At 32.5% G+C, this 16,817-nt stretch overlaps 3 protein-coding genes across 3 annotated transcripts in view; 2 read left to right on the top strand and 1 right to left on the bottom strand.

The window, feature by feature from the left end:
- Positions 1-1,430, top strand: part of LOC105159044 (protein CLT2, chloroplastic-like) — a 3,378-nt gene extending 1,948 nt beyond the window's left edge. The window contains exons 6-9 of the mRNA XM_011075977.2: positions 1-42; positions 289-412; positions 783-908; positions 1,046-1,430. The exon at positions 1-42 is cut by the window's left edge and continues 117 nt beyond it. Of these exons, the coding sequence (XP_011074279.1) occupies positions 1-42; positions 289-412; positions 783-908; positions 1,046-1,206 (453 nt within the window). The 3' untranslated portion in view covers positions 1,207-1,430. The remainder of the gene's footprint in view (positions 43-288; positions 413-782; positions 909-1,045) is intronic.
- LOC105159043 (protein CLT2, chloroplastic) lies at positions 4,878-10,447 on the top strand. The gene is made up of 10 exons (XM_011075976.2): positions 4,878-5,333; positions 5,970-6,115; positions 6,432-6,469; positions 7,039-7,154; positions 7,698-7,797; positions 7,880-7,915; positions 8,038-8,088; positions 8,656-8,779; positions 9,691-9,816; positions 9,900-10,447. The coding sequence occupies exons 1-10, from the start codon at positions 4,933-4,935 to the stop codon at positions 10,055-10,057; spliced, it is 1,296 nt and encodes a 431-aa protein (XP_011074278.1). The 5' UTR covers positions 4,878-4,932; the 3' UTR covers positions 10,058-10,447.
- On the bottom strand, positions 10,983-15,380 carry LOC105159042 (protein ECERIFERUM 2). Its single transcript, XM_011075975.2, has 2 exons — positions 14,845-15,380; positions 10,983-11,981 (listed from the first exon to the last, which is right to left on the bottom strand). The coding sequence occupies exons 1-2, from the start codon at positions 15,289-15,291 to the stop codon at positions 11,121-11,123; spliced, it is 1,308 nt and encodes a 435-aa protein (XP_011074277.1). The 5' UTR covers positions 15,292-15,380; the 3' UTR covers positions 10,983-11,120.

Below are 16,817 nucleotides of genomic sequence, written 5' to 3'. Positions count from 1 at the left end.
TTGGACGTCTTTGTAGTCAATTCTTTTGGATCAGGATTTCAGGTAAGGTATTAGATTGCAGTGAAATTCATACAAACCAAGTCTGGCCAGACCTAAATCAATTACATGACTAGTGCAATACACTTGTCTTGTGATCAGTTTTAGTTCACTAGTAAGTGTGTCACACTTACTTAGTAATTAATTTGGTTCGACCAAACCTAATTTGAGTAAGAATTTTGAAAAGCCATTGTCGAGCACATGCATTCTTATGCTGATGGGGAAGAGAAGTATTCATTGTTTCACTTGTAGGCTCTTTTTGTACTCCTATTCCTGCCCATCCTGTCAAATTTGAAGGGAATTCCTCTATCTGAACTGCCCACAATCCTCAAAAGTGGTGCTGCTTGCTTCTTGAACATTGGAACTAATACGACAGGTAACATCTTCTACATAACCTTACTGCATACTGAAGAAAGTTCAGGGCACTTTGATGTTTTTTATTTGTTTCCACGTTTCCTCCGATTTTATAGATATGTAAATATGGCAAATTACAGTCACCTCTCTTGAAATTAAAAATAATTTTTCATTTATTTGAAAAATTATAAATACCCACCCTGCGATTTTGACGTGCGTCTGATAACGAGCTCATTTAGTCTTTGTTAGGTTTTCATGTAGTTTTTGTGATAAATTAACAAAAATGCCTTTTTGAATTATAATATGTTTGTGGTTAATTCGAATCATTGAACCAACATTTATGGCTCTATTTTGTGTAATTATATGACTCTATTGTTTGCCTGGTAATTAAGGATGTGATGGAGCACCACTGCTACCCCTCCTTTACGTAATTTCCAACCTCCTCTTCAACATATCTATTCTCAATCTTCTCAAAGTCTCCGATGCAATTGTTGCTTCTCTTGCCGCCAGATCAGCAGGTTCTCTCTCTCTCTCTCTCTCTCTCTCTCTCTCTATATATATATATATATATCAGCAAACACACACACACACAGATAGACACACACTTACAGCATCATGGTACTGAGAGCAGTCATTTTTGTTGTGTGTACTGTAGTCCCAATTGCAATGTACCTTCTTTCCCTTCCACTGCCATACCTCCCCCAAGGTGTAAGATTGAGCCCATTTTTCCACCTGGGCTCTGCCATTCTTGTTCTGGGCCTCATCCTATACAACATGTCCTGGCCCTCCAAGGACCGCCACTCACGTGATGATTAAGATTGCCAACGCCGTTCAACCAACAACTCCATCTCCGTTCCAAGTGTCTTTGAATATTATTGAACTCGCAGAACTTCGGGAAGGGAATTCTTTTGGTCTTTTTTCACGATTTTGTGTGGTGATTGAGATTCAAGGACCCTTGTGCTAAAAGAAATGGAGTTGTAACGTACTTCAAAATCTTTTGTATTATTTTCATATAATTTAATTTAATAAGATAAATTAAATATTTGAAATAGTATGATTAGAAAAAATTATCGTTATTTCTTTAATATTTCTATTTTCTAAAGAGATAGATATTAAAATTATTCATTTTAATTTGATTGGAACGTACATCCAATTCTCCACGTGACGTCGTTTGATTGACTCGAATTTTTGACCGTAAAGCATAATTTAATTGTGTAGAACACTTCGATTTTGGCGAATCGTCGATCATTGATTGATGATAAAATATATATTAAAATATTAATTAAATTAATTATTTATATTTGAAACTAATCTAATAATATTTTATCATTATTTAATTGATTGCAAAAGAGATATATGTGGATTTCTTGCAAACGGAGGGTATGTAAAATCATTACTATACCCTCTGACAGCTAAATGCATTTATGCAATCTTTGTTACATTGTACTAATAATGTTTCTACTACAAGCAAGTGAAGATGGTCTTTGAGTCCCATGTTTGAACTACTAAGCAATCTCCAATTCTACTGATTACTTGGTGTATATCTCCCCTAGATGAGCAAATACAAACCTAGACTCCTATATTATATTGCAACTCTTCCTCTATAAAAATTATCATCAATGTCGAAGGATTTTTAACAAAATTCTAAAATTAAAAGAGGACTAATTTATAAAAAATAAAGATTAACACTCTAATATTTAAGTCGGTAAACTGATATGAACAATCGAAAATTTTGAAATAACGTGAGAATAATGGGGTGTAATAATTGTTGTGAAGTGATGAAGTACTGAAGTGAAGTAATAACCACTGTATGGAGTGTAAAAATATGCCAAGAACTTGCTGAAAATCAGGAGCAAAAATAGTGCATAAGAATGAATGGAACTTGTTACATTAAGGTTGCACAGTGGCTCCTATTCATAGGTCGGGCCTAGAGCAAAATTCGAAAATAATTGCAGCATATACTATACCATTTAAAAGCTATGTGAGTTAGCTGACTAACAAAAAAAAATGAATTATAATTTGGACTTATCTGGAAAGAGATATGACTCTTTGAATGAGGCATGCTAGTCAAGTCGAATTCTAGAATTTCGTTTCACTTGCTATTATCAGGTCGTCTGCCATCACTCTAAAAGAGTTTATTGGAGATTTTTTTTATATGATATTTTTTAAGGTATCAGAATTGCATACGATGCATCATCCCTATTGTTTGTTGAGTTATCCTGCGGAATTGGACTTGTTTTTTGGCTTGTCAGGTTAATATAAATCGATGGGGCATTTATTTAATACTTGACTCATGGCCCAACGAATAGGTTTGCTGGGCTGATCAGTGGGGGCATACTTCCTTAGATTTAGACTTAGGAAAAGTGATTTGAGGGTGTATCACTAATATAAAAAAAGAAAGGTATTCACTCATAAATAACGGCTTATGACATCACAACACTAACTTTTTTATTGTGTCAATAATGTCTCTAAATTAGTTTTTATTTATTTATTTATTTTTTTAATAAAATATGATGTGTTGATTTATATATCAATCTTATTCATGTTATATTTTGAATCTATATTAAAAATAAAAATAAAAAAAGAAGAAGAAGAAGAATTTTTTCACTTAAAAGCGGCAATCTACAACATCCCAACACCAATTATTTTATGGCGATGATGATAATCCTAAGTTAGTTTTTTTTATTTATTATTTTTTCTTTTTTTCTTGATATGTGATGTGTAGTATAATATTTTATTTTTTTATAATATATTTTAAATTAAAAAATATTTATTATATATATAGGAGCGACAGCCACAACTAAGTACCAAAAGAGAAAAGAAAAAAGAAGAAAAAGAAAAAGAGATGAGAGAGAGAGAGTGTTTGTGGTGATTGGAGTGGTGTTTGGTTGATATTTTGAGGTCCCAGAATTTGGCACATGTCAAATGCATCTCACGTGGCGGTGGCACAACACACAGGTTTGGACTTTGGTGGTTGGTGTGCCCCTCTTTTATACATGTAATAATAATTATTAATATAAGATTTCTTTATTTATTCAAACAAATATTTTCTCATCTATATATTATTTGATTTGAAATAAAGTTAATTTAGTTAGAAAAATATTTTTTTAATTTATAACAAAATCAGTAATAAATCAATCAAACGTAAATATAATTTTTTGTTAAGATCGATAAATTTTGACTAAATGATTAATCTATATGTTGGATGAAAACAAACATCACTGATACTAAATATAATTTTTCAAATTATATGGATTTGGGTGTAGTTACACCAAACCTCAAAGAAATGCGGTGTAGTTATCTCTAATTTTTATTGTTGGTGCATGTGGCAATACACAAATGTATGTACACAATTAATTCAAAAAATTTAAAATAATTATTATTTTATTTTAATTGAATAAATAAAAAGTATAAAAAAAAATTGTTAGAAATTATTGAGAAAAAATAGAATGCCGAAATTAATCAGAGAAAAGTAAAAAGATTGGTGAAATAATTTTAAAAATAAAAAAGGCAAAAAGGAACTTCAAATTGAAAAAAATAAAAAAGATGGTTAAACATTTAAAAGCAAATAATAGATATAAAAAAATTAAATACCAAATAATAGAGTATAGATTATATATTTTCAGAATTTATAAGATTACATGCAATTTTTAGATATTTAATTTTTAGGAAAAACGAAGAAAAAAAATCGAATCAAATTCAATTATATTATAAAGATAAAAGTTATATTTTTATTTTCATAGGATAAGAGTTTAATACATTTAATTCTATATTTTATGAGATTTTTGAAATAATTCTAAAATTAAAAAGCTCGAAATATTTAATCCTTTATTTTATAATATTTTCAAAATAATTTTAGAATTGAAAAAATAATACATTTTGTCATCTGTTTTGTATGATCTTTAAAATTTTTCCCAAATTGGAAATTTTAACATATTGAGTCATTTATTTTACAGGATTTATGAAATGTCGAATTTTTTAATTTTGAAATTATTTTAAAATTTTCATAAAAAGTACGATTAAATATATCAATTTCTTTTAATTTTTAGGCTATTTTAAAATTTTTGTAAAGCAAAAAATTAAACGAATTAACATTGCTATCAAGACTAAGGGAGTTTTTGTAAAAAATTTTGCTTTTAAATAAGTGATTGTTGTAGAAAAATTTGAAAGTTATAGCAGAATTGAAAATGGATAGTATTTGTAAAAAAAAATAAAAAGCAGATAAAAGCTAAATTGAATAGTGTTTGGAGAAAATTTACTTATAAAATAAATTAAATGATAAAAAACTATTTTGTCTCTATGTGTTAAAAACTACTGTCTTTTTGCTTAGTATTTCATATTAAAGTTTTTTAAAAATAATATAAAAATATGATTAATTGAATAATGCTCCACTTAGTAATATTATTTTATTTATCACGTGATAAATAAAAATAAATTGAAGTTTCCAAATGCAAGAAAGATATATTGTTGAGGATGAATAATATTAATTAATATCAAAGTCTATAATTTGGTAGTTGGGAGTTATTTTCTTCAGCTACTTCCATGGAACTACTCCGATCACCACCTGCTGCTGCTGCTGCTTCTGCTTCCTCCGCCCGATTCATCAACCCCTCCGCCTCCCCTCCTCTCTTCAAGCTTCAATCCAATTTTAATTCCCAACCAAAAATCTCCATTTTCAAGCACTTGAAGATTTACCATGTTAACGCTATTTGTAGACTTAAACTCAAGCATTTGCCTCGGGTCTCCGCCAATGCCAAGGCCTCTTCTCCGCCTCCGCCACCACCTACGCCGCCCACTTCTAGAGCCAACAATAGGAAGATCGCCGTCGTGGCCTGCTCCGCGGTTACCGTAGCACTAGCCATTGCCAATCGCGTGCTTTACAAGCTCGCCCTTGTTCCCATGAAGGAATTCCCTTTTTTTCTCGCGCAGCTAACCACTTTCGGGTATGTGTTTTTACTTGATCAATGTAGGTGTCAATTTATTAGGATTGGGCATGATTGGTAATTTGGTGTCTGTTTCACTTTCATTTTTTCTCACGATAGAGAGATGGGGACTTGAGGGGTAAGCGGCTTCATCAAACCTATATAAAATGAGTTTCATGGTTGCATTCGAGTCGAGTAGGGTCACTTGATATTTTTCAATCTATTTCACTTTTTATATATTAGAGCAAAGTTTTACTTAGCGAGCATTACAAACAGTATGGCAGTTTTTGAGCTTGTTTTGCTCAGGTTATACATTAAACAAAACGAGCTTCCAGCAATCAATGTCCAGCAAAACCTCAAGTGGATCAATTTATTTTTCAGTATCATAATTAGACCATCTAAAGTAGTTGCAACTGAAATTTAGTATCAAAGAGAAAAATAGTGGACACATGTGATTTTGTGTTGAGAATCCCACCTATTCACTTAAAAAGTTCAATGGGTACACTAACCAATTAAACACGAAAGAATCATTCAATTAACTTCTTCTTGGCTACTGGAAGATAACTGTCATGTTATCTTAGTCTCCTCTGCTCGAATACAGTCTCACTGATAAAAGAAATCCCAAGCAGCAAACTGATGATTGTTTTGTTTTGACAGGTATGTGGTTATATATTTCTCTGTCCTTTACATGAGATACCGAGCTGGCATCGCTACTGATGAGATGCTTGCCTCTCCAAAGTTTCCTTTTATAATAATTGGTTTTCTGGAGGCTCTTGGAGTTGTTTCGGGGATGTATTCCGGAGGTATGAGAAACCATATTTTTACCAGTCAAGACTAACAAATATCTGTTGTATCCTATTGATTGTGCTGGAGCAGAAGTTACTTGATCAGTGTTACAGGATACAGAATGGTTCTTATTTGCAGTCTACCATTATTCATATTTTTCTTATTTATGAGTAAAAGTAAAGTAGCAGGGTGGTGCTTATCATAATATCGGCTTGGCTGATATGCTGCTAAATTTAAAACTGTGTAAAAGGAATTCTAATTTTGGACCTAAACATGAATATGTTGTTAGTTTCTTCAGCGGCCTTTATACTGAATACTGTGTGTCTTTTACAGCCATGCTACCTGGACCAGCTATACCAATATTAAATCAGGTAAAGCCATTTTGATTTTGACTGGAACTAGTTAAATTCCCATGTTGCATGCATGATTTCTTGGTAAAATGACAGGAAAATTTAAACTATGAATTGAGTAACAACTTTTATTTCTCTTTCTGTAATCTCATTTTATTCTGATCAGCTAATAGTGTCCACTATAATTATTTTTAATTGATACTATGTGAATAGTTTTGATATATAAAATTTAAGCAGACGAATGCATGGAGCAAATTTGCTTCGAATATTCTCCTTTCTGGTTTGCTCTTTGATAAAATTTCTCTCCTGTAACTCTAAGTTAAGTTCTATTCACTTCATAAGGGGTGTATGATTGTTTCTCAATTATCAGACTGGGAGACATATTTTGGTGAACTTCACCAGACAAATTACCTAAACCTGCCAACAGCTATCAGTTTCGAGAGTCATATTAAAACTCATTTGCATTTAGCTTGAGGCATGTACTTTTAATCATAGACAAATACGACCTAGTTATTTCCAGTATAACCTGACAAAAAACAGAGAATCATTGTTCTTCAAGGTTGATATTTTTGGCAGTCTTGTTATTGCAGACATTTTTGGTATGGCAGCTGACATTTTCTGTACTCCTCTTGGGGAGGACTTACACTTTGAACCGACTTGTCGGATGCTTTCTAGTTGCTGCCGGTGTTGTATTGGCAGTTACAAGGTCGTCTTCTTCACTATGTATAAGAATTGTTAAGTAAATGTTGAAATTAACTGTAGTTGGCAATGCATTTCTAGTGGATTTGTGGCATATGCATGCCTTTGACTAGGGGTGTAAGAGAATTTAGTCAAGTTGGGTATGAGGTATTGTTCAGGCTTGGCTCTTTATTTGAGGTTGAAATTATTTTCAATCTTAGTTTCAATTATTAAACAAGTTAAGCTTAAGTAGCTTGGTACTTTGCATACTTAATCAATTTTTTCACTAATCAAGCTGACTCAAGCCGAGATTGAATCTTATTCGATGAATTTTGTTATTCAACCCTGCCTTTGATGATGCCTCCACAATCTCATTGATCCACTAAACCAAATCTGCACATTCTCCAGGATGAGTTTTGAGAATAAATTTCCTTGGACGACTAGATCAAGCTTTGGCAGGTGGAGGTTACTGCCCTGCCACATAAAAGAAGTCTAGAATGATAATAACTTCATGTGCTGTAATTTCTGACAATGTAGTCATGTTCCAATAATACGTTTGTCTGGATTCCAGTGGATCAGAACATGATCAATTGCTCTCTGGAGTTGGAATCGTGTGGCCAGCATTAATGTTAGCTTCAAATGCATTTCAAGCAGTTGCTTCTGTTGTCAAGGTAATGCATGATATCATGGTCGGATGACTAACACATTATTAAAGGAAATTTAATTTTCTGAAAAACCTGTGGACATGTGCAGGAATCTGTTTTTCTTGATGCTGCAACCCGCCTCAAGGTGCTAAAAATGCAGTGTCTCTTGCTTGTGTCTGTTTGTTCGGACTTTCTGATATGTACTAGTTCAAATTTCTAGAGTATAACATTAAACAGCTCTACTAAATTTTTGGCTAATTAATACAGGGAAAAGTGCTGGACATTTTTGTTGTCAATTCCTTTGGATCTGGATTTCAGGTAATGATCACTTAGCTCAGATTTGAATTGAACAGTCATGCTCAAGTCTTTATACATTCCAAAGTCTGGGTATATACACATCCACACATACATGTATACAGGTATGCGTATGTGCGGGCATGTATATTAGTTATGAGGATGTATATTATGCTTTTGACCTGGCCCCTAGCTTCCGTTTTGTTGGGTGCAAGCTTACAGAAATAGGGTAATATGTTGCAATCCTAAGCTTTTGGTAAATGGCATGTTAGTTCTTTTTGGTTTCGCTGTAGGCATAAGTTAATCCCTTGTGGTTTTCAAAATTGAGATATTTGCATCCTTCTGTCAACTCCTAGTGGCGCAAGTGCCTCAAGCACCATGGAAATTACTAATCATCAATCAGTATAAAAATGATAAAACTGCCAATTCAAATTGGTAAAGAATAGATATTTGCATGGTAAGGCTATGGACTGCCGAATTCTTGGAGCCTTGTAAATTTGGTTCACCTTCTATTTATGAGAATGGAACTAAGTTATACTCTTCAATTAATCAAACATTGAATGCCCATATCTCAAATTCTTTTGCTTGTAGGCTCTTTTCGTGCTCCTGTGTCTGCCTCTTTTGTCAAACTTGAAGGGTATCCCATTTTCTGAACTCCCCTCGTACTTGAGAAGTGGTGCTGCTTGCTTCCTTAATATTGGAGCCAATACAACAGGTAATATCTTGCGTTGTTATCTCAGTGTTTGGAATTCTGTTGTGGGTCTTGCAGTGCCAATATTTTTAGTATTGAGTTCACAGGGAGAGACTAGCTGCAGTTCTTCCTCATTACTTCACTCCCCAGAGTAATTATTACAAAATTAGTTTTTCTGTTATGGCCATTTTTGTGAGTGGTCATGAAGATGTGGTAATCAGATGTTCTATATATCTAAAGTGTCATGTAAGATTAAATGAGAGTTCACTCTAGTATTCTTCCATTACCCCAAGAGTGTAGATATGCATGTTGCTGAGGAGAGGGGTGATCAAGAAGTTTTAAAGCAGCACTGTCACTTGACAATCAAACAGATGGTTCAAATATATTAATTGGAAAAGAACATGAAATTAAAAGACTTCTATTATTGAAAGCTAAAAAGACATTTGTCTAGAAATATAATATATAAACATATATATACTTCTATGAATGATGGAGACAGAAAAATAAGAAAGGAAAAAAGCTTGTCTAAACATGCCTCTGCACCAGGATAATCAAATTCATGATAACGACTACAAAATCACTGAAATCCTTATGAAGACTCGTATTACGATGGGAAACAGTAAAAGGAGAAGTTTCAACTTTGCTCCAAATTCCTCTGCAGTAGCCCTTTTGTTTGTTTGTTCCAAGAGTTACTCTTCTAGTTTCTTGGATAGCAAAAGCTTTTTTATAAACAAACCTTGCTTTTCCACTTGATGGCCTGACATACAATTTCCTTCTTTAGCAAGTATAAGTGAGATCGTGGAGAATGGAGATGTTTCTGGAATTTCTAGTAGTTAAACTCGCTTCTGTTTGATTTTCTTGTATGGTCTCAGACCAATGGAAACATCAAGTTAAATGGTCTTTTCGATGACTCGCTGCTCCTCTGAATTTGTCAGGGTGTGATGGAGCCCCAATGCTACCCATCCTTTACATAATAACCAATATAGCCTTCAACATATCAGTGCTCAATCTTTTAAAATATTCTTCTGCTGTTGTCTCTTCCCTTGCTGTGATGTCCTCAGGTACTACTCTCATCACTTATATATTGGAGTGCTTTTATGTTAACATGGCCTGATCCCAATAACCTTTTATTTTGTTTTCGCAGTACCAATTTCGATCTATATTCTTTCCCTTCCATTGCCATACCTCCCAGAAGGTGTAAGCTTGAGCCCCTTTTTCGTCTTAGGCAGTGTGGTCCTTATGGTTGGACTCATCGTGTACAATCTTTCCTGGCCTCTCAAGCAGGACTCAGATAATTTGTGACAGCATTTGGACTTGTATGTGCATCTTTTCTTTCATATCTGTATTACCTTTTGTCTTGGAGTAGCTTATTGTGGTTGGTTACGGCAAGAGGACTGTTTAATGTTAAAGCCCTTGGATAAGCGCACCGGTTCTCATCAAATTCAAGCATCAACTCTGGCACTTCTACGCCACTGAATTTTGCACAACCACATCTGGCGCTTTCATGCACTTGGGCATCGGAAGAAATTCTAGGTGATTCTCTAGCCAAATAGTTCCACTTTTAAGGTTTTGAGACTGTTGATAGTATTATGTTCTTTCTATATATGCTTACTATGTTGGTAAGAACTGAACTCGCATTATATCCATATAGTATGTATAGTAATTTTGCAAGAATAAACGGAAAAATACTAATGCACTTGTTTTTTTCAAGTGTTTAATACACATATCAATACGTGAACAAGCAGTACTCAATGAATTGAAACTAAAAACTATTTCCAGATTAGGCATCAATTAACTATGTAGCGACACATACAAAAACGGTTTACATTTCAGCATATTTGTGGGTTGTAGGAGTGTTTGCAAAAAATTTTACTTTTAGAAAAGCAAATTTGTAGAAAAAATTGGAAGTTTAGCAGAATTAGAAGTGGGTAGTGTTTGTAAATAAAAGTAAAAAGTGAATAAAAGTTAAATTGGATAAAAAATTACTTTTGAAATAAGCTTAATTGATTAAAAAATATTTTGTCCTATGTGTTAAACATACTATTTTTTTCTTATTATTTCACTTGTTGTTTGTCACTAATAATTATTTTTTCACAAAGAGTAATAACTTTTATTTCGATGAGTATATTTCATGATTATTTTTTTAAAATATTAAAAAATATATTTGATTTAATCATGCTCCCACTAAGTAATATAATTGGATTCATACACAGTAGTTAAACTTGCATAACTGAAAAATAAAAATTATTTTATTAATTAATCAAATATTATAATATGTGATGTTCGTGTAATTATTCAAACAAAACGTTACAGACAATTAATACATTTAGACCATAGTTGGAGGAAGATGAACATAAGAATCCCTTCAGAGGATGCCCCACTCCACCCTCAGCTCATTCTTCAGCTGTAAAAGTTGAGGTTCAGGCAGAATCACATTCACAGTTCTCCCACCACTTCCATTTCCCTGTCCTGAATATGGAACCACCACAACAGCCCCTTCATCGCCCACCCCTCCGATGCTTAAGTTGGCGAAAACCGGCCCCTGTCCCCTCAGTTTCAGCCCACACAGATTAACATCTTCCAAGTTAACAAATGTAAGATTTGCTCCATACAGGATATAATCAGCCGGATGCCCATTCACGCTCCCTCCCTCCATTCGTTTCTCGATCATGCTCGTTTCGTCCACAAGCTTCCCAGCAATCAGCTCAGCTAATTCAAGTGGATCAGTTCCAGTCATTTCAGCCTCAACTATCCCAATCACCTGATGCATATTCCCAGGCAATTCATTTTCCATACTAGTTTGAACAAACTCTCCCTTCTTACACACCGTCACAATCATACTACAACTGTCCCTTATTTTGGCCAAAGATTTCCATACAATAGCAGAGATCAGTTCAAAAGGCTTCACCTTATAATTCTTATTCCCTCCGGACAGCTGATCACTCAACTGTTTCTCTGTGAGGTGAAAAGTGTCCATTTGCATTTTCAAGTTGTTTGGAGTCAACCAGTTGTCTCCAAGGGGATCCAATAGTTTCAGGGACCGGCAAGACGATGCCATCTCAAGGTGGTGGATGATGGGTGGTGTGCTGAGAATGTGGGGTGCTGGTGTTCGATTTGCCATGAATTTTCCCCACATGTTGATGCACTCTGTAGCTGAAAATGCATCTCCAAGAATATGAGCCCAACTCATTCCCACACACAGTCCTCCACATTTGAACTCTGTAAACTGCATGCAATAAACAGAACAGCTTTGCAACTATGTAGCACACAATTCCCAACTAGACCGTTAATACAGACATATCAGGAAATGAGGTAGTGTTCAAATGGTAAACTTGAGATTTAATGAATTTAGAGTTTTATGTTAACATGATCACATCCCAGTAGATTAGAAATAGTTATATCCGTACTACACTAGGTCTATAAGACATTAACTGTCGCATACTCTTTTATTTTTAAAAAGTGTGGTATGCATTAATCATTTAACTGTCCAGTGTATTTAACACCAGGTATAGTATCTAAAGACTGATTGTATTGGTGGATATTAGTAGGGCAGCCATGCACATCCAGTCCAATCTCACATTTGTTCCACAAGAATCAAGATCAAATGAGTGTGTTGTCTCGTTCTATCAAGAGAAGATCTACAACGAATCTCTTAAAAACAAATAATCAATCAATTCTTGAATTTAAAAAAAAAAAAAAAGATAGAATACCTAATAATTTATATTTTTCAAGAAAACTTTATTTCCAAGCGTGTTGGACGCTATAAAATGTCTTTTGTTACTCCCTCACCTCAACAAAATGGCTCTTATACTATGATTCTTTAGTTAATTTTACAATTTTGTTAGTGTAAGGGGAAAAAAGAAAACAATCTAAGTTGGTTTTTTGAATTTAATATCAAGATAAACATGACAAAATTAGTCAAAGATTAGATGTAAGTCTTTTCAGATAAAGGGAGTCTTAGTTAATTTATATAATGTCTTAAATAATAGGAAAAATTCTAGTCCAGACTGGGTTTGGCATAATCAAATCAATCACAGAGCAAATATAATACACTTGGTTGGTTGCTATGTGATTTGTCATTTTTCCTTAACTGTACACCAATTACACGACAATATAGTACATTTGTCATATAATTAATTCATATTTAATCGAACCAAATTCAAACTAAAATTTCCCAAATAATAATTGAGCAGCTGTACACTTGACTATGTTACTATCCCAATAAACTTATTCAACAAGAAAATGAAGTAAGAAGAGCAATCACGACGTTTTGAAATAAATGGAAGTAAACAAGGAAAATAAAACTTCCATTCTATTGCGCCAACTTAATTAGAATAGGACTGCATTTGGTTGGACAGATAAGAAAGGACACATTCCCCACTAATTCCTCAATCCCACTTTGATTTTTCTTATGTATTAATTGTAATGAAAAGTACCATTAACATATCAACAAAATCAAAATTAAACTTTTAAATAAAAGTTGAAAAATAAAACCCCAAGTTCCATCATTTCTTTAAACAAGAAATCTAAATAATATTTCTAAAATGAAAATATCAATTTCCCCTTCTTATTTTGAAAAAAATTAAATATCTACGGTGGATATATATATTATACAACTAAGGCTATGATGCTAAATTAGGGTTAATTTCACTTTTTTTATCTTATGCACTTCTCTACAATTTCACTTTACTTATTTCCACTCTAATGAGTGCTATATCCTCACTTTCATTTAAAATTGTACTCTTTGATCGCATCACCATGCATGCTTTCAGGATAATTTTGTACTGTCTGACAGTTTGGTTCAACAAAAATTCTGGATAAATTACAAATTATTCTTAAATTTATCATCATTATAAATATTTATATTATTTAAAAACTATAAATACCTCCTAAGCCATCATGAGGAAGTATTTATTAGATGGTCATTAATTTTAGAATTATTTATAAATTTTCAAATAATGATGGAATATTTGTATTTATTCTTATATGAGCCCCTCACAATTTACCCTAAAATTTATACTTATAATAATATCATGGAAAAAGATAAAATTATTGATGTTTCTATGTTATTGTACTAAAATTTTCATTCTAAAATGCATGAATTAAATAGTAAAATAATTCAAAAATTCTAGATGGATTCTGCAATTTGGAAGTCTATCCCAAAGAATTTTAGAAAAGTAAATACTCGAAAAAACATTATGGAAGTTTATAGTTGGGAAATGCTATTCTTACACAATAAATAAGAATAAAATAATTTGACAAGCCTCATTTCTTCTTGAACTCTTTAAAAGTTTATTGTATATCAATTTCATATATATTCAGAAAATAATTGTTTCTAATTTTTTTATGATTATTTATTTTTATAGTTTCTTGAAAATAGACTATCAGAATCCAGAATTATCATGAATAGGCTAGGGTTTTGTTGATTTATGTTTGATGTAATTACTATTAAAATGTTTATACTTTTAAATCCAAAAGATTTATTGTATAATTTAAAAATTTTAAAAACTTGATTTCCAAATTTCATCATGAGCTTTAATTAGTTCTATAAAATTTGATAAGCTGAAATGTTAGGCTTAGTAAAATATAGGATAAATTACATCAACACCCTTTAATTACACAAACATCCTGTAGTCTTCATAAAATTACAGGTACACCTCTTGAGATGTTGTTTTGTAAAATTTTACCATTTTGTACTATAACTATATTCAACGGGATTTACTTACAATTTTATAAAGAACATAAAGTGTTTATGCAATTAGAGGTAAGAATGCAATTCGAGAAACTTTTAATAAAATGATTCAACTATTGATAAAAGCTGAAATAAAATTAAATTGGGAGTACTTAAATATTATAAGGTTTCAAATATTAATATAATTATTATAGGATTAAATAATACCGAAGTAAATAAAATAATTAAATTATGTATTGTTACATTTCAACTGACTGTGATAGTTTAATTGACTCGTGAAGAGGACAAATAATTTCTCCATGTCAAATTTTCCAGTACTAACTATGTGTGTGTGTGTGTGAGAGAGAGAGAGAGAGAGAGGCAGGAGTTGTGATGTGTGAAACGAACGCGTGAGTACCTGCAGAAACACGAGCGGCGTGAATCCGAAATTATCAGCGACGAGAGGCTGTTTGTAAACCAGCAGGCGGTGATGATCGCCTCCGTTGACGGTCTCCAGCCACTCATCCACCGTTTTTGCGCATTTCGCCTCCACGATCCTAACCCCGCTGTCGTTGCACTTGATGAATGGCCTGCCGCCGCCGTCGTGCCGCCTAATTCTGCCGCAGATGGGGTAGTACGGCTGCAGCCACTGAAACATGGGATTCTTGAGATCCTGGATGCTCAACCCCTCCGCCGCGTCTCTGCCGAAGAAATGCACAGTTGTTATATAGTGCAGTTTCATAGCCAAGTCCATGTTGGTTAACTGGCGGGTCTTGCCCTCCGCCGTGATGCTCGCCGGCACCACCGTCGACAACTTTATGTCGTAAATTACGTTTTCACCGGCGAGATCACTGCTTGGAGACATCACTGTAGTTATCTATATGTAAGCAAAAATGAGGGTTTCAGCCGAGATCCTGAGCAAGAGATCAAACTGAGAAATACATACATATATATATATACACGACGGAGGATGGCTTGAAAAATTCTAGGCATATAACAAAAATTTCCATGTAATTAATTAATATTTATTTTTTAAGAATATAGAGTCACGTCAATTTAATATTTATATTGCTACTTATAGTAAAAATAAATTACTTATTTTGGTGAATGTTGAAATTTCAGGATATAATAAAATTTTAATTTATATAAATTTCTAGATTTGGGATAAAGTACTGTCTGATCCAATTTCCTGGTTGTTCCATATCTATATATCTCTCTCTCTCTCTCTCTCTCTCTCTCTCTCTCTCTCTCTCTCTCTCTCTCATTTTGGTATATATTATATAGGGTTAATTATATTTAAATTCTCTTTAAAAATATGAAATTATACTTTCTCCAAAAAAGTTTTGAAATTACACTTACACCATTTCGAAAATTTTTCATTTACACTTGACCTTCTTTTATTAGGAATTTGACGAAAAATGTTTAGGTTAGCAAAAAATATTACATAAATTTTTTATTTTGCCCTTCATTTAGTATTTTCAAGTATATCTTTATACTTATAAGGGGACAAATGTAATATATATATGAAGTGAGACTAATATCATTATATTTTTTCCATTATAAATAAAGACTTAGTATATGTGAATGTTGAATGAGGGACAAAATTAAAAATTTATATAATTTTTTTTGCTATCATCAGCATTTTTCATCCAAATCCTAATTAAAGGAGAACAGGTGTAAGCAGTGATTTCTCAAGAGGGGTGTAAACATATAATTTCAAAACTTTCTTACAGAAAAATATAATTTCACATCTTAAAGGAGGTCGAAGTATAATTAATATTATTTTATATTATTTTTATTGCATATATATAGATATACTACTCGAGAAAAAAAAAACAGAGTATTATAATTAGTGTAGCTAGATTTGATTTGGGTGTCAAATTATATGCTGGATTGGGAATATTATATTATGCATATAATTGTTTTTACATATATAGTTGAAGCATCAATGATGTCTTAATTTAGTGGTTAAGATTTAATTTGAGGACCCATAAACAAGTTTAAGACTATAAGTTCAAGTTCTACCGAATGTGTGGGTATTCATCTCATTTTATGTGAGTTTTGTCTAACTTTATGTGAGTTATTATAATTTATTTACCGTTATTAGTCATATAATTGTATTGGTAAAAAATTTAGCCAACCTTTAGTACAAGAATTAAATTCCTTCAGTTTTTTTGTTTCATTACTTTTTTCGTTTTTATTTTCAATGATTTTAATTTTTGTACGCAGTTAAACTCAAATTTTTTTTTATAATTTAAATAACTACACCTCTGAGTCTTGATCGTTTAATAATTTTGCGACGGACTGTTTTTTTAGCATAGAGTAATAATATTGATGTAGGTAGAAATGAAAATACCCAATAAAATAAGATGAGAAGTTCTTTTTTTTACA

The sequence above is a fragment of the Sesamum indicum genome, linkage group LG3 (genome assembly GCF_000512975.1).
Source record: "Sesamum indicum cultivar Zhongzhi No. 13 linkage group LG3, S_indicum_v1.0, whole genome shotgun sequence".
Lineage (NCBI taxonomy): Eukaryota > Viridiplantae > Streptophyta > Magnoliopsida > Lamiales > Pedaliaceae > Sesamum > Sesamum indicum.
This window is presented reverse-complemented; position numbering and strand designations above follow the sequence as displayed.

What these genes read in the sequence shown, in the direction of transcription:
- LOC105159042 (XM_011075975.2), bottom strand. Translation starts at nt 15,291, where the DNA reads ATGTCTCCAAGCAGTGATCTCGCCGGTGAAAACGTAATTTACGACATA. An exon ending in CGCCGCTCGTGTTTCTGCAG is followed by an intron (nt 11,982 to 14,844) that starts GTACTCACGCGT and finishes TATTGCATGCAG; the next exon opens with TTTACAGAGTTCAAATGTGG.
- LOC105159043 (XM_011075976.2), top strand. Translation starts at nt 4,933, where the DNA reads ATGGAACTACTCCGATCACCACCTGCTGCTGCTGCTGCTTCTGCTTCC. An exon ending in CAGTTGCTTCTGTTGTCAAG is followed by an intron (nt 7,798 to 7,879) that starts GTAATGCATGAT and finishes GGACATGTGCAG; the next exon opens with GAATCTGTTTTTCTTGATGC. An exon ending in TATTGGAGCCAATACAACAG is followed by an intron (nt 8,780 to 9,690) that starts GTAATATCTTGC and finishes TGAATTTGTCAG; the next exon opens with GGTGTGATGGAGCCCCAATG.